The sequence below is a fragment of the Marmota marmota genome, unplaced genomic scaffold, assembly GCF_001458135.2.
Source record: "Marmota marmota marmota unplaced genomic scaffold, marMar, whole genome shotgun sequence".
Classification (NCBI taxonomy): domain Eukaryota; kingdom Metazoa; phylum Chordata; class Mammalia; order Rodentia; family Sciuridae; genus Marmota; species Marmota marmota.
This window is the reverse complement of record NW_025999962.1, coordinates 2,988,430-3,005,290: the sequence shown is the minus strand read 5'-3', so window position 1 is coordinate 3,005,290 and position 16,861 is coordinate 2,988,430. Positions and strand designations below refer to the sequence as shown.

Genomic DNA, 16,861 nt, shown 5'->3' with positions numbered 1-16,861 from the left:
AGCCACCACCAACATGCAGCCACCACCCAACATGAGCCACCATCCAACATGAGCCACCACCCAATATGAGCCACCACCCAACATGAGCCACCACCCAACATGAGCCACCACCCCCATGAGTCGACAGCTCTAGGCCCTGGGCATGGACAACCATGGGCATCGCAGGAAGACAAGCACCTGATCCCACACACCCTGAGGAAGACACCCCCTGGAGCCTTTGTAAGACACCAGCTGAGTGGCCATTGTGCAGGAAATCCAGAGGACAGGGACACAGTGACCTGCACCAGGAGGAAGCAGATGGCAAAGCCCAGGCTGCAGAACCTCTTAGCTCATCGGTGTCACATACTTTCCTTAAAAATATTTTCTCAGTTGTTGGTGAACCTTTATTATTTATTTACATGTGGCGCTGAGGATCCAACCCAGTCCCTCACACGAGCCAGGCAAATGCTCTGCCACTGAGCCCCAGCCCAGCCCTTTAACTGCTTTGCATCCTTTACAGATAAATTGTGTGGAAAGTAAGAGCTGGAAAAGAAACCTAGACGTACGTTAAAAAGAACTTAAAGGACAGCGGGCACTTATTCACGAGCAGGTCTAGATGAAAGGTCTAGAGAGGCCTCTGCTACCACAGAACCATCAGGAAACCTGGCTGGCTTGCCCTGGGGCTCAGCCGGGGGCTGCTTGTGGGACAGAAGGGTTCACGCTGGTCTGTGCCCGTGAGGCAGCCCAGGCACCTGGCCACGCCCTCTTTCTTGACATGGGTGATGATTAGGAAGACATTTGCCTTCAATCTGATCACACTAGACCTTCATTTTGGGTTGCTTTTGTATCTGTCTCATTTTATGATAAGGCGGTTTTAAGACTATGTCTGGAGCAGTGCTGGGATGTGGGTCTGTGATTCCCTGGGTCTTGGTCCCCGAGGGAGCTGAGGTCCTCTTCCTCTTGCTCCCCGTCGCACGGTGGTACGGATTTGACTTCTTCATTCTGGGCACTGAGTCTGGCACTTTGTACATGCTGGTGACCCGCTACTCACCCAACGGTGGGCTCCCCAGGGTAGGGAGCCTGTGTCCCTTGCTCACTTTGTTGCCCGTGCACCCGGTGCCCTGCAGGCACTAGGCATCGTCTGCTGAGCCAGCAGCACGTGAGAGCACCGTGGGGTGTAGGCACTGAGGCTCGGTGGTGCCGTCGGTCCCTCTCAGAGCCCTGCTCACCCACCGCCAGGCAGCCTCAGCCGCAGGGTGTCTCCTGTGTTTGGCTCCAGTCTGCAGGAAGGACCGCAGAGCAGCCCGGCTGCAGAGGCCGCCACGGTTCCCCTCTGGGCCAGGTGCTCCCTGGACTGGCCACCTGCTGCTGCTCCCTGGGTCTTGGTCCCCGTGGGAGCTGAGGTCCTGACTTTGCCATCAGCTGCGTGTGCTGTGGTTCCCCTCAGGGTCCGGCAAGAGAAGACGGACACCGTCCGCTGCATCAAGTCCTGCCGCCCCGCCGACGTCGCTTGTATGCGGGACCCCGTCCACACCATCTCCCACACGGTCATCTCGCTGCCCACCTTCCGCGAGTTCACCCGCCCTGAAGGTGAGTGGCAGTGGCCTGGGGGCTCCAGGCTCCCCTGGAGGGCCTCCCTCTGCTTGAGTAGAGAGCTGGGCCCTAGAAGGCATGGTCAGGGCCGAGCCGAAAGCATCTACCCACCCTTCCAGCCCGAGCTGCCCTCAGAGCAAGGTCCTTCTGCAAATAGCCACAGTGTTGCTCCTGTGCCAAGCTCTGTGGAGTCAGGAGGGCTCTGGGAGGAAGTGACCTTTGTGCTGGGGCCCAAGTGCTGGCTGAGGTGATTCAGTGAAAAGCCCAGAAAGGGCAAGGAGGCCGCCAAGCCCGGTCACAGCTGGGAAGGTCTGGAGTTGAGTGGGACAGCGTGGGCATTGAGGACGAAGCCACGTTGTGTGGCTGGAGTGGCAGCCACATGGCAAGAGATGGGCTGGCGGAATCGGCAGGGATCAGCCTGAACTTGGAGCTGGGGCTTCACCCCAAGGCTTTGGAGAGCACTGAGAGGCTGCAGCTGGTCAGATTTGCAGGAGGAAATATGGTCCTGGAGCCTGGGACGATGGCGGAGGAAGCGGCACCTGGGTCACGTTCCCACGCCCTCGCGCTGCCCAGGCAGGACAGAGGCTGGCCCATTGCTCCGTGGCCCTCACACCCGGGTGTGCGGCCCTGTGCTGGGGCTGGCATGGTCCCCAGCCACTCTGCCACTGTGCAGTCTCCAGCCCTGGCCTTCAGAGGCGCTCACCATCACTAGACCACTCCGCAGACATTCACTGAGCCCATGCCAAGCTCTGGGGACACCATGGTTAGAAGATCCTTCCTTTCAGAGGAGACTTCCAATTGAGCCAGCCAGGGCAACCCCAGTGCTGACACCGTGGCAGGATCGTGCAGGGCTCTGGGGATGACAGGGGAGATCCCCAGGGCCCAGCTGCCTCAGGCCACAGTCCCCACGCAGTCCCTCCCCACCGGCTCATCCCTCCAGAGAAGGAAGGAGCAGCATTTCACAGGGGTCTGGACTCGGGCTGGAGGCTGGTGACGCTGGCTTTTCACCAAGCCACGCAGCAGGGCTCCCCAGATCCTCACGGCCAGCTTCGTGGCCCTGCCAGCCAGTGCCGACGTGGGGGCTGGTGACTCACAGGGTGTTGGATGTGGCTGGAGACACCTCTGAGTATCTTGGGCCCAGGAAGTCCAGACCCTGAACTTCAGTGCTGAAGTTCAGCCATTAGTGGTCACCTAATGGCCCTTTACTTTATGTATGGGGAAACTGAGGCCCAAGGAAGACTCCCCCAAGACCACCAGGAGTCAGGCTGGGCTCTGGGACCAGTGGCTCCCAGGCCAGGGTGGCCTGGTCTCTTCACAGTGGTCTAGAGATGGACCAACCCAGACAGCCCAGCCTCCCCAAGGAGCGGTCTCTCTCCCCGAGTTGGTGTGCACAGGAGAGGAACCAGCTTGGGCCTTTGGTGTCCTCGTGGACCTCCTGTCCCCTTCCCCAGCTCCATAAGTGCTTGTAACTATTCACTAATTACTTCTCAGTGGACACCCCTGTGATCGGCTTCCTGGCCTCAGGGACATCCAAACCTCTCCAGCCCCCAGTCTCCCTGCTGATGGAGCCACACAGCCTGTGACGTGGGGCTCAGGAGCTCCACCTCTCCACGTAGGGCGTCCGCAGCTTCAGGGACATTGCCTTGTGAACAGTCCCTTGTGTTGGGTGCTCGTTACTGGGGGCGTCACTGGGGTGGGCCCCGTAGTGCACCCTTTCCCATCTGATGCCCTCTCTGCAGAGATCATCTTCCTGCGGACAGTCACGCCGCTGTATCCTGCCAACCAGGCTGACATCATCTTTGACATAACGGAAGGGAACCTGCGGGACTCCTTCGATATCATCAAACGCTACATGGACGGCATGACCGTGGGTGAGTGGCCCTCCCCCGTGCTCCAAGGATCAGCCACTGCCCCTCCTTGTGCTGTTGGGCAGGAAGCCTTCTCTGGACCCGCCCGGCCCACACCTGAGTCTCTTTACCAAGCCAGTCCCCTCCGCCGTCCCTAGGGGTCAGCCTGCAGCCCCCTCAGTCTCAGCCTGAGGCACAGCCCAGCGGGGCAGAGCCTGCCCTGGCTGTGCCCCTGGCTGTCCATGGGAATTCTCCTGGCCTCCATCTCCCTAGCTGTAAAACAGGTGGGTTGAAAGCTGTGGCCTCTCACAGCTGTGACCTCCAAAGGCTGTCACGTGAAGGGAGCTCTGGCTCAGGCTCAGCATGGCCCCATGGTCAGCGGAGCGCTGGGGTTTTACCCTTGGGGTCTCGGGGAGGAGTAGCAAAGGAAGAATCCGAGGCCCTGGGCTCCAGTTTCGGCCACAGGGCTACTGTGACTTGTGGCGTGACCTTGAACGTGTTCTGTCTGCTCCCCAAGTGTCCGCTGGTAAGAGGCCTAGGCCTGGCCTCTGCCCAAGCCCCTCTGGCTATGCAGCCACTGTGCTTCCTCCCTGGAGATTTGGTGTCTCGGGAGCACCAAGGAGACCAGGGCAAGGACAGGTGAAGGACAAATCTGTGGAGTTGGTACCTGGGCAGGGGAAGGGGTGAGCTGGGCACAGGAAATGGCCAGAGCAGACACCAGAGGGAAGTTAGTGAATTTGGGAGATCGTGTACTGTGCCCTCCCGTGGAGGCGGGGATGCTGTCAGCTGCTGGTCAGGGGGATGGGAGGGGACAGGGCAGAGCCCTCCCTGTCTCAACCACGTCTGAAAGCACGCTGAGACCACAGCACTCGGCAACACGCTTCCTGTGGTCCACGGAACCTCGCCTGAAAGTTACATCTCAAAGAAATTCTATTCTTAGGGAATGTCACCATCAGGTCTGCTGGTTTGGACTTGGATTTGTACTATGAACACTTTCCAAGCAGCTGAGGACACCCCCTGCCCTCACCTGGGCCTCAGTGAATGGGCATGTGAGCTGAGGGCTTCTGAGGTCCTGACCAGATCGGGACACTTTGGAACGTGGGCTCCAGGTGGCGCTGTTGGACCTGGAACCTCACCCCTGCTGCCCCAAACCTGACGGTTGTTAAACTGGCCGTTAATCCCTCGTTGCCAAAGAGCCATTTATAGCGACTTTACAAGCTCTTAAATGGGTTTGCATGTTGTAAACATGACTGAGTTGTCTGGGGGTTCCCCGCCCCAGCCTCCTCCTCCGCTAGTTGGCAACAGCAATAATTAGTTAATTACTATGAATGGTGTGTTAGCCCTGGCCGGGACTCCAGCAGGGCGCAGAGTGGCTGTCAGCAGTCATGAAACCGGCTGCTCGCCCCAGAGCCACTGCCCGCTCTGGACCTCTGTTTCCCCCTTGTGAAATGACCTGCGGGTGTGGCTGTGATGGGACCTGGCCCCTGGGCAGCTCCCAGCTCTGGGAACCATAGCGGTTTGGAATCACAGACCTTCCGGTTCACTCCTTCACTCCTTCCCAAGCCCTCCTGGCGGAAACCACCTCACCAACAGCTCAGAACGGCCTGCCTGGGGGGTGCGGAGCCTCGGCCGGTGGGAGCTCTTAAGGGCGAGTCCCTGGACATTCTTGCATCTTCCGTTCCCAGCTAAATCCTTCCTGGGGTGACCCATCCAGGAGGTTGGGCAGCAGCCGGGCCTGGAATGACACCACCAGTGCCCTGGGATGCCGTCTCTGGCCACATCAGCATCCCAGAGGGAAGCACCCTGGGAGTTTCCGTTTCTCGGCTTCCCATGCGCTGGGGCAGAACAGCCCAGCCGTGCGGCCCCGGAGACCATCTCCCCCAACCCCCCTCTAGAGGGGAAACCGAGGCCCAGAGGGGCAGGGGCTTGCTGGTCTTCTACCAGTGACTCGGGGCACCGCACAGTGAGTCGGGACACCGCAGGCCATGGAGCGGCCCCCAGGGTGTGAGAGGTGACCACAGGTGTTCCCGGCAGTGGGCTTCCTGGGAATGGAATGTGGACCCAGCCACACAGCGGCCGTTCCCCTCGCTGCGCTTGGTCACGGGTGCCCTGGTCTTTGGAATTCTGGGCTGGGCTCTGGGGAGGCCCCAGCCCGGCCCTTGGGAACAGCTCCTCCCGAAGCCCTGCCTGCCAGGTGGCCCTGGCGGCTCCCCGCTCACTGTGTGCAGGAGGTCCCATCTTCTGGCTGCCTCTGTTCCTGGGCCTCTGGATGCGACATTTCTCTTCTGGGGCTGTCTTCCCTGGGACCTTCACCGTCCACCTCTTTCCTCTCTTCTGCTGCCCAGAACCACCTCTGGGAGCTTCCGAGGCCCTGGGGACCTCCCTGGCACACAGCTCCAGGCCCGTCCACCTGGCAAGGTTGCCTGCTGGACTGGAGCCGGCATGCAGCTGCCTGGGAGTGGGCTTCACCCTCATGCTCCTCTCCTCTGCTGAGCGCTCTCCCCACCCCCCCCGCCATGTTCTTGTGCCCACTCACATCACTGCCCGGGATGGGGCAGGAGCCCTTCCCTTGGGCCAAGGAGGGAAGGGAGCTAAATGACCGCGTGAGCCTGTAACTGAAAACCGCAAAGCCAGGACATCTCCAGACTTGTTCTGAGCGCGCTGCATTCCCAGGCCTCATCTTAGAAGGAGCCCGGGTGTCGACTGAGGGGGAGAAAGGGTCCCTGGACCCTCAGTCCTGCCATCTGCTGCTACCTGCTAGGCCTTGAGAGGCTCCTGAGCCCCTTGAGAACCCACAGGCAGCTCGGCCTCCAGCAGCACACAGCAGGGGCACCTGTCTGCCCAGGGCACTTTTGGACGCCTGCCAGCTCCAGGCCATACCCTGGGTGGACACTGAGGACCACCAGGGGCTTCCTGAAGGAGGCAAGGCAGGCTGAGTCTCCACCCGTGGGCAGAAAGGACGTTGGTGAGCTGCTTCGCATAGGAGCTGATGTTTCATGATGGCCAATGCCCTGTGCTGTGGGTCACCCCTACTCAGGGACGCAGGTGCAAGGCCCAGGTGGGCACGAGGCTGGCAGAGGCCATTTGGTGCTGGGCCCAGAGTGGGCCTGGAGCCCAACCTTTCAGAGCTGGGCTGGTGCCAACTAAGACCCACTGGCTAGGAGTGTGGGCGTCCCAGGAAATCACCAGTGGACAAGCCTGCAGGCCCAGTGACCACAGTGTTCACTCCCCTCAAAGTCATAGGAGGTCAATGCCCCGAGACAACCAGGACCCAGAGGAGCCAGACCTTTGGCTAATGCAGTCTTGAAGCCTGTTCCAAGGGACCCAGGGACTGCGCCGGGCGAGCCGCTGTCCCTGACAGTGCCCCTGCATTCCTCTCTCCCCGGCTGTCAGTGAAAAATGAAGAATGCGTTTCCTCCAGGGCCTGAGGGGCTCTCGGGCCCCAGAGCCCTCCTCAGCCGTCTCGGGGTTCACCCTTGGCTCTGCAGGGTGCAGGCTGTGATCAGGGAGCTCAGAAAACTCTGTCAAGTAACAGCTTCTGGGTGACCAACGGGATCTTTGAACAGGGTGATGCCAGCTGCATGTGGCCAGCCTGGGGTGGGAGGACAGGCCCCAGGCCCCTAGGCACCCCTGCTGCTGGGCTGCAGCAGGTGCAGGGCCTCAGGCCCCTTACCACCCTCTGCTCTCTGCTTCTCAACCGCTCCCCTGGTGGAGAGCTGGCTTGGCCAACGTTTCTGTGAGAGCCAGGAGGAGCCAGGGGGCAGGCAGCTCGAGGTAGTTTTCCACCTGCGGCCTGTTTGCACATGGCTCGACTGGTCCTGGGCCTTTGGGTCAGCCAGCTGTGATCGCAGACGTGATGGTGGAGCAGTCCAGGGTAGGGGGCTTCTCGGACGGGGTAGTGGGGGTGCGAGCAAGGATGGAGATTAGACTCCACTCCAGGCCAGTGTGGAGTCCCGGTGTCCACTGGTCTCTACTGGCTGTTGTCCACACTGCTGGCATCTGCTGGCTGCAGTTTGTCCAGGTCCTAGCCACAGAGCATCGGTAGTGAAGCAGGTCCTTATAAGCAGCCGCCATGCCCCCGGTCCTGGGTTCTGGCCCCCTTTAGGGTAAAGACTTCCTTTGTGTCCATGTGGGAGAGGTGAGGTCCAGCCCTGCCAGGCTGGGGAAGGACAGTGTTCTGTTGGTTACAGCCTCGAGCGTGGATTGGCTCGTTACCAGGGGCAGAGGGGTGGGAGAAGAGGGCCTGGGCCCTGGTGGTCAGAGGTCGGGGATGAGAGCAGGCAGCAGAGGGACATTGGGTGATCCTGGAGCACCGAGGGACGGCGTTTCCAGGTGGGGCCTCCTCTCCGATTCTTCACCTGGCCGGCGCGACCTCCTGCTCACACAGGACTCTCCATGAGCCTGCTGGGCCAGAAACGCAGCCAGGAGTGGAGGCCTTGTCAGATGAGGACTGAGGACGCACGCACCGTGGGTGTCCAGAACCCAGGGGCCCCTGGAGCCCTGTGGAGGGAAGACTTGCTGAGTGGGGGCACCGGGGCTTCTGACGCCTTCTAGAAGTCTGCCATGAAGAGGGCAGAGACGCGATTATGCCCGTGGGAAGGACGAAGGTCAGGAGCCATGCCAGAGCCAGTCACAGCCTCCTGAGCTTGGGGCTCGAGGTTCACTCATGTTGACGGGAGGAGCAGCCTCTGCGGGGTCCACTCCTCCAGTGAGGCCCGTTTGCTTGTTCCTTGCACACACAGTCCTCCCCAGCCCAGAGCAGCTCGTGGACCTCCCAGCTTCTCAGGCCCCTCGGTTCCAGTGGGACGATTTGTGACCCCCTTACTGCTGCTGCTGTGAACCTTTGCAGAGCCTTTGATATCCACAGGCGGTGCACCAATCACTCCCGATTTTAAACGACGCGCTCTAGCCAAGGCCACAGCGGTAGAGACATCTGGGAAGAATGAGAAGGAAAAAAGAAAAAAAAATAGCCCGGGGAGGATATGAACCCACACTGGAGTGATTTCCCTTCTCAAGGTGGGGAAACCGAGGCACAGAGGGGACTCCAGAGCAGGTGACAGCACCTGAGATTGTGCACAGCACAGTGGGACTTAATGGGGGTGCCTGCTGCCGCCATCTTCCTGGTGACTCCTGGAGGCCTGGCCCAGCTCTGAGATCCCCAGCTGTGCCCGTGCGGCGGGCACCACAGCAAGTGCCCTCCGGGAGCAGGCTCGGGCTCCGAGTTTGGATCGGATCCCCTTTCAGAGGATTCGCTGGGCCTCTCCCATGCGGAAGGGCCTCTGCCCTCAGAGCTTGGCTAACGGGGCGCTGAGGTGGGCCTGGCTCAGCTTGGGGGTTCTGTGCCGTGGCCTGCACGAGCCCTTCCTGCCCCAGGGCTCATCCACAGAGCAGCTCAGGAAAGCGAGGCGGAGGTGGCGCCTCAGGGTGCCGCTCTCTGCTCCTGTGCCCTCCCTTCTCTGCTCTCCACCAGGACACTGAGCCCCTCCACCCAGCCCTCCCTTCCTGCACAGGCGCCTCCCCCAGCCCCTTCCTTGCGGGCTCAGCTGGAGGTTCTGTCCTGGGGACAGTGGCCGCGAGCCCTCCGAGCCCCGGCTCTGAGGCACCTTTGTGTTCTGATCATGTTTCCTCTGCATTGGCCCCGCCGTGGGCCAGCGCCCTGCGAGGACCCAAACTGGGGCTGGCCAACAAGTGCAAGCCCTCGCTTGGGTGCAGCTGCAGGCCTGGGCCTCAGGTCTCCGCCTGCACTCGCTGGCTGCTTGCGGGAGTCCTGATCCCACGGGGCGTCTCAATTTGAGGAAGGAAGCGTGTTGGCTTAACTCTGGGATGGCACAGGGCAGGACCCGGCCCTCCATGGCCTCTGGGACGTCGATTCTGAGCCAAGCTGATGGGACTTGTCCTCTGAGGCCCCCACATGGTGGCAGGACCTGGGGTCGCAGTTGTGGCTGGGGCACAGTGGGCTGGACAGGGCTGGGGGGCCTGACCAAGGTGTGTCGTCCTCCCTGTGTGGCACCAGGGCCCTGCTGAGCTTCAGGCAGGGCAGAAACTGGACCCCACAATCAGGTTCACGTTCCAGAGCCTGGCTCTGACCGCAGTGGGAGGGTGTGGGGGGAGGAGGGGCCTGAGAGCCCAGGTGGACGCGGGGTGCACGGGGGCAGGGCTGGAGGACAGCTGCTCTCAGACACCTGCCAACGGAACAGAGCGCCCCAGCCTTAGGAGGGAGGCCAGGGCCTGCTGAGATGGACTCTGGGGAGCAGGCTGGAGTCCTGGGAGGGAGGTGGGTTTCTGTGATCATCTGGGGAGATCTCAGTAGGTCAGTGATTGGGTCTAGGACCCTGGAGGACCCCGGCAGGAGGACAAGACAGGGGATACAGAGGAAGGGAATGGTCTCTTACCCCTCCCATCTTGGTGGCATTTTTGGCCAACGATGTAAAGGAGGGTGCATCAGGGAGACCCTCCCGAACACTGCCAGGCTCCCCCACCCCCTGTGGCAAGGCTCAGTGGCCTGGGGCCTGGGTTCTGCCTACCTGGCTATGGATGCTCAGCAGCCCGCCCACCTGAGTCCCCTGAGAGCCACAGATGGTAGTGGCCCCTGCCACGCCCCGTGAGGGGAGAAAGGCAGGCGGGTAGGCTGCGTGGCCACAGGCATGGAAGCCCAGTTCCCACAGGAAGTGGGAGGGGAGGCGCCCTCTGGGCTGCTCTGCTTTATTTAGCAGCCGGGTGGCTATCCCCTCCACAGAGTGTGGGGGGGCACGTTCCCTACCTTGTGGCCTATGGGATGGACTTCCCTGGGGCACACTGGGTGACAGTTGGTGTTTAAATATGCAGAAGGGACACCCAACCTTCTTCTGGGCCATTGCACCCTTTCTCGGGGTGCAGAGAGGGCAGGGTTTGGGAAGCCCTGAGCACCTCCCCTCTGTGCACCACCAACTCCGAGCGCCCTGAGTTGGTGGTGACTCTAGAAAGCGCAATTCCTTTCTGCTACATTTGCCACACATTCGAGACTCAGGGCAGTGTGTTCTGAAAGCACCCTGAGGGTCACATCACAGGGTGACGTGGAGACAGGCCGTGGGTTGGGAGGAGCTGGGTTCTGGGGACCACCCATTGGGCTGGACTCCACGGCCCTTAGCTTGGAATCTGGGACAGGCAATGGGGTCTCCACAGCCCAGCGGAGGATGGAAGAGGCCATGGGCCGCAGGCTCCGTGCACTTCCTCACTTCCTCTGCCCCCCGAGGCGCAGCCTGCTTCCCAGCCCAGCCACGCTCTGGTCTGTTGCTCTGCAGGTCCAAGCCTAGTACCTCTGACCCAGACCCTCACCCTGCTGCTCCAAAACCCCACAGTCAGATGCTAATACACCGCCTTGGGGGAAATCCCACACCTTCAAACTTTGCTTCGTGCACAAAATTATAGGAGCATTGAGTAGGTGACTGTCAGGCCATGTGTGAGGCGTGTGTGGAACGCAGAAGAGTTTCGTGGTCAGACATGGGAGCCGTCCTCAAGATACCGCACCATGGAGACGGAAACTTTCAAAATCCAAAGCCTTTCTGCCCCCGCCGGTTCCAATGAGGCATCCTCTACTGTGCCCAAGGCAGTCCTTTCTCTTCTCCCCCTTGCTTATCAGTCTCAGCCTCCAGGGACAGTGACTCCCATCCAGGGAGGTTTTCTGAGACCTGGTGACTGCTTTCCAATGCCCTTTGTGTGTGCAATGGCAAGACTTCACAGGTGTCCTCTGAGCTCCCGGCCCTCTGTTCCAGCCCCTCCTCCCACACCTCTTTCCACCCTGCCTGTGGCTGGCAGCGCACGTTGGCACTAAGGCTGGACGGTGAGGACTGGCTCTCTTTGTTGCTATCTCCCTCCAGGTGGGCAGCAACTGAAATCTCGGTGACTTCGGCTGTTGGTCATTATTTCCCAATACTTTCATTTGTGGGTGGTACTTTTATAAATGGTGCTTAATGTGAATTTTGAGTCCATCCATTCTTTCAACAACCATTTCTGGAGTGCATCAGGCAGAGCATGCCATGTTCTAAGAACCAGGGACACAGGAATGGCCAAGAAAAGCAGTGCCCGTGGCCCAGCCTCACCTGGTGGTGGAATACCGTGACCAAGAAGACAGAGGACTCCCTAGTCTGAGCTCAGTGGGAACAGCTTCTTTTTCTTTGTGCAGTATTGACATGTGGCCTTCAAAGTCAGCCACTTGCCTTTGAAGACAGGTACTTTCCCTTGGCATGAGAGCTCATGCAGTGTCTCGATTCGTCACCTCATTTGTTAAAGTGCTTCGTGACAATCCTGCACTCTCCACCACACTGGGTAGAATCACAGAGTCCTGCATTGGAGGCTGGACTTCAGCACGGATGGCGCCTGCAGGAGGCCACTCAGCTGGCCAGCGTGGAACCACGGAGAGCCGGCTCTAGGTTTCTTTATAGATCCATGTCTTGAGTGAGTCAGGGGTGGGGATGGTGCCGAGAGCCCCGAGGCTCATCTTTATCATTGCAAATGGTTGATGGACAGCAAATGCAGCTTCAAGTGGCAGAAACTGGGAGATGGCTTCAGGGGCCACAGATGTGGCCACGGACCCCAAGACGCAATGACATTCTCCTCGCTGGACCTGTGCTGTGTGTTCAGGATCCCAGATCCCAGGGCGTCAGCTGGATTTATAAAGCAGAGCCAAGACACCAGGGCGAAATGCCCGAGGGGGCCTACATTTTTCTACTGGGGAAAAGAAGACTTAATTATGTCTCGAGGCGGCACAGAGACGCCGAGGAACACCAGCAGCGCCAGACCCGGAGCAGAAATACCAAGGACCCGCGTTCGGAAGGTCAACCCGGTGGAACTCAGCATCACGTCCTTGTTTCCTTTTTCCCCTGAGCCTTTGGGCAGGTGGGCAGGTGGCACGGGCAAGCCAGGCATGACGGAGCTGCCTCTCTGTCCTGCATTTTATTGCTAGAGTGGCCAATCCCAAAACGTACCTCACCCAGAGCTCTGTTGACCCCCCTCAGGACCACGTTTTATCTTCCTAGACCAAGGAGGCTCTACGGACTGGCTCCCTCCTTCTCTCTCTCCTTCTCTCTTCTCATTTAATCTCATTCGACATTCATGGCTGAACTCCTGTCGTGTGCCTGAGACAGAGTCTCACTGAGTTGCTCAGGCTGGTCTTGAACTTGCAGTCCTCTTGCCTCAGCCTCCCAAGTAACTGGGATCACAGAGGAGCGCCACCCGCCCAGCTGTACCTGCTCACTTAGCTGAGCACCTGGCCCCCGTCCCGTGCGGGCTGTCTGAACTGTGGGTTCTGTTGTTAAAGGTCCCACGTGCAGCCAGGACAGCTCAGTTACAAACAGACGTAAACAAAAATAGGTAAACATGTAAATATAACAGCGAGGGTCATTATTCAGGATTTTAGAATGTTTATATTGTCTATATGTTTCATTGCAAATATTTAGTTACATAATCTATAAATATTTTATATCAAAGTCATATTTTACATACTGAAAAGGGCAGGGGATGTAGCTCAGTGATAAAGCACCTCTGGGTTCAATCCCTGATACCGAAACAAAAACCAAAAAAAAAAAAAACATAAAAATTATATTTTACATATAATTATACGCAAATTTATTTATTATTTTATATAAGATGTTGTGACATTTATATATTAACTATATATTTATATAGTTTAAATAACATATATTTATTATAATAATTACATATTCTCCTTTTTTTTTTTGTACCAGGGATTGAACACAGGGGCACTTAACCACTGAGCCACATCCCTAGCACTTTTTCATATTTTATTTAATGACAGGGTTTTGCTGAGTTGCTAAGAGCCTCGCTAAGTTGCTGAGGCTGTCTTTGAACTCACAATCCTTCTGCCTCAGCCTCCTGAGTTGATCGGATCTCAGGCGTGGGCCACTGTGTCCAGCTGAATAATTGCATGTTCTTATTGTTCATTGACACGTGGAAGTCAGAGTGGACAGGCAGCTGCTGTGACGGTGCCTTTCCTCTGCCCTGGGGTGCTTCACAGCCACTGACTCTCTCCTTGGAGCCACATTCTCTGAGTGCCAGGAAGGGCAGTAAGGACCCCCTCCCCACCGTGCCCAGACAGGTGAGGTCAGCAGGGGGCCCAGGGTGCTGTGGCTGGTGGGTGCCATTGTCAGCCTCCGGCCTGGGAGAGGAAAAGGTGATGGTGGAGCGAAGGGGGCATGAGTGAGCCCACCCTGACCCTGACAGGCTGGCCCAGCCCAGGGAGGAATGGACTCGAGTGCCCTTGTCTTCAGACCCAGGGCAACCGAGTGGCCACAAGCCACGCCCCTTCCCTGGAGCTGAAGATGTTCATGACGTTGGGACAGGACAAACCTGCCTCATCATGGGGAGGGTCGCGGGTGGGGAGAGGTTGCTGTCAGCCTGCAGAGGCCTGGGCTGCTGTTCCCTGGAACTAGTGCCCATGTCTGTTGGGGAGCAGCCTGGGGTTCCACCCTGATGGCTGGGCAATGCACTGTGAAATATGCCCATATTCTCCTTTGGAGCATGAACTTGATGTTCCTGACAGGGACCTGCTGCAGGTGCAGGGGGCCTTCATGACCCTCAGTCCTTCCAGGCCTCTGCTGCCTGATGCAGGCTGTCCCCTGCACTTCCTGAGACTGTGGCCACCTGGGGTCAGAGTTGTTAGGCCCTGAGGCTGCGGTGTGGTACGGCCCCTGGCTCAGGAACTCTGCTAACAGACATCTCTCCCCATCTCCATTGAAGTGACGTTGTGTTGGAATCTTGCAATCAGCTATGGAAGTTGGCAGGTGGTTCAAGCAGAGAACCAGCTCCTAAGCAGTTAATGCTGGAAGGCGTGGGGTGGAGAAGGAACTCTGGAGGCCATCAGCAGCCCTGCACGCTCTGCCCCAGGCCTGCAGGTGTGGCTCCTGGGCTTCCTCTACAGGAAGGGCATCGCCTCCAGCAACCTGTCCTGGTTCCCAGCCTTCCTCACCTCCTCCTCACCCCTGTTGGACCTGCCCAGACTCCTGCGGGAACACAGCACTCCCCATTTTCAATCCTAGATTGAAAATTCCAGTTTTGGAAGCAGGGCTGTTAGTTGTCTCTGGGGCACTGTGAGGAAGGCACGTGGTGCATAAGGCGAATTGCCGAGCCCTCCAGTCTGCAGGAGCTGGGCTCTGCACTCCTGCAGCTGATGCTCGGGGGCATGACTGGGGCACCTGGATCTTGCAGGCACATCCCCGGGAGTCAGGGCTGCTCCACTGGCAAGAGGGGAATCCAGGGCCCTGTGATCCTCCAGTAACACAGGGAAGAGCCTCTGCTGCTTTTCTCCCTGGGTCATAACTGGGCATGGGACTCAGGAGGAGAGGGACAGGGCCTACCAGGCATCTACTCCATGCCAGCCCTTTTTCTCAGTTCCTTTAGACCCTGTCTGGTAGATGGTGGTAAAGCAGAAACCCAGGCTCCAAGAAGGCAGGAGTGGCACTGACCCCAGAGCCACCGGCCTGCAAGGCCCACACTCTCACTGTCCCAGCCACGTGTGATGCAGGAAGTAGGGAGTCCGCATCCGGGCCCCTGAGGGGGAAGCAGAACCAGACTTGGAAGGGAATGCTGTCGGGGGACTTGGAGGCCTGGCTTAGGCTGGGGCCATGAGGCCTGGGTCTCTTCCGCCCTGACACTGCTCCAGGGAAAGCCTCCAACACATTCTCCTTGCCGCAGTCCACGGTAACTTCCAGCACACCTTTGCTCTCTCCCCAGGTGTCGTGCGCCAGGTGCGGCCCATCGTGGGCCCGTTTCATGCCGTCCTGAAGCTGGAGATGAACTACGTGGTCGGGGGTGTGGTCTCCCACCGAAATGTTGTCAACGTCCACATCTTTGTCTCTGAGTACTGGTTCTGAGGGCTGGTCCACGGGGCAGCCGAGGGTGCACCTGCAGCCCAAATCATTGCTGCAGTGACCGCTGTGCCTGTCTGACCCCGAAGGCATTTTTAAATGTTATGTATTGGTTTGTAGCATTAGGCCAATATGTATTTTGCTGAGCCAGGTGAATAAGCCCATCTGATGTACTTTGGTGTTTAAATAATGAGTGTAATTGCTCAGCTGTCTGGCTGAAGACCTTGCTGATGTTTTTAATGCAAAGGTTAAATTTTGTGCCTTTCTCTGTCTGTGGACTGGGCCTTGGTAAGAACTGAGGAAAGACATTTTTCAAAGGGGCAGCCAGTCCAAAATCCAAGAGAAGGCCCAATTACATGAAATTTGACATTTTGGTCCTTTGACACCAATCAGCTTCTGTGTTCTAAGTTCATGGCTGCTGAAGAAGAGCACATAAATGTACAATCATTTCTCCCCAGAAGCAGCCTGAAAGAACGCCGTGGGGACACTTAGAAGGTCAACTGCAGTCCTGTTGAAACAAGGGGGGTCTCCTGGTAAAGACACAGGCTGTGGTGTTTGGTGTGGCCCCAGTGTGTTCGCTTGGGGACTGGCTGGGTTTCTCTGTACCCTGCATCCTTTTCTCACAGGTGGGAAATAAACAGCTTTGTGATCCTCCTGATGGCCTGTGTATGGAACTCTCTCTAGAACGGGGCTCCTGGTCTGGGGCTGGGGCTCCGTGGTAGAGCGCTGGCCTAGCCTGTGTGAGGCACTGGGTTCGATTCTCAGCACCACATACAAAAATAAATAAAGATATTGTGTCCATCTATAGTTAAAAAAGAAGAAGGAAGAGGGGGCTCCTGCTAGCTCAGGGGTCCTTCAGCAGCAAAAGGACAGGGACTGTCCCCCCCAAAATCCTTTCCCCCTCCTCTCAGGCACAGACCCCCTTCACCCTCAGGACACCTTCTCATTCTCGGCAGCCTGGACCCTGGCCCTGGCTGAGATCTGGACCTCACATGCAGCGTGGCCCCTGTCAGGTCTCCGGGTGCGGCTGGTGTTGCAGAAGGCCTATTCAGACCTCTCCGACCCTCAAGGACACGAGTCCAGCCTCCTCGGGGAACGCCAAGTGTTTCTGAAGTCACTGTGTGAACAAGGTCAGGCCAGGCCAGGCCTGGGGAAGGCCGTGTGGGGCTGGGCAGACCGGGGAGCCATGTCCAGTGACAAGGTCAGCACAGGGGGATTCGAGCAGCTCTCCAGACCAAGGAGTCTGTCCATTCCATAGACGTGCGGCCCATCGTGGGCCCGTTTCATGCCAGAAGGAAGGCGTGGGGTGGAGAAGGAGCTCTGGAGGCCATCAGCACTGATGGGCCCTCCTGGGCTCTGTGCACCTCTGATTGCTCCATGCAGGGCGGGCTGTGCTCGGCAGGACAGCATGGTCAAGACCAGGGCACACAGGTCCCCTCCACTCCCCCTCCCTGGCCCTGACCTCACATGGGCACCAGGGACCCCCATGCTCCCAGAGAGCAGCCTCTGAAGCCCCTGCTGCCGCCTCGTCCAGTCCACTGACCTCCTGACCCAGGGGCTCATGTGGTGGGTGCCTCGGAA

The 16,861-nt window shown here is 58.6% G+C and overlaps 1 protein-coding gene and 1 long non-coding RNA gene across 2 annotated transcripts in view; one reads left to right on the top strand and one right to left on the bottom strand.

Annotated features, from left to right (window-relative positions):
* Positions 1 to 5,882, bottom strand: part of LOC125616792 — a 14,547-nt gene extending 8,665 nt beyond the window's left edge. Inside the window, exons 1-2 of the long non-coding RNA XR_007347543.1 lie at positions 5,361 to 5,882; positions 3,284 to 5,154 (exon numbers count right to left, since the gene is read on the bottom strand). This is a non-coding gene — a long non-coding RNA (uncharacterized LOC125616792). The remainder of the gene's footprint in view (positions 1 to 3,283; positions 5,155 to 5,360) is intronic.
* Fbln1 (fibulin 1) overlaps positions 1 to 15,938 on the top strand; it is a 63,337-nt gene extending 47,399 nt beyond the window's left edge. Inside the window, exons 15-17 of the mRNA XM_015501801.2 lie at positions 1,427 to 1,569; positions 3,312 to 3,443; positions 15,147 to 15,938. Coding sequence (XP_015357287.2) covers positions 1,427 to 1,569; positions 3,312 to 3,443; positions 15,147 to 15,286 — 415 coding nt within the window. The 3' untranslated portion in view covers positions 15,287 to 15,938. The remainder of the gene's footprint in view (positions 1 to 1,426; positions 1,570 to 3,311; positions 3,444 to 15,146) is intronic.
* Positions 15,939 to 16,861: the final 923 nt, after the last annotated feature.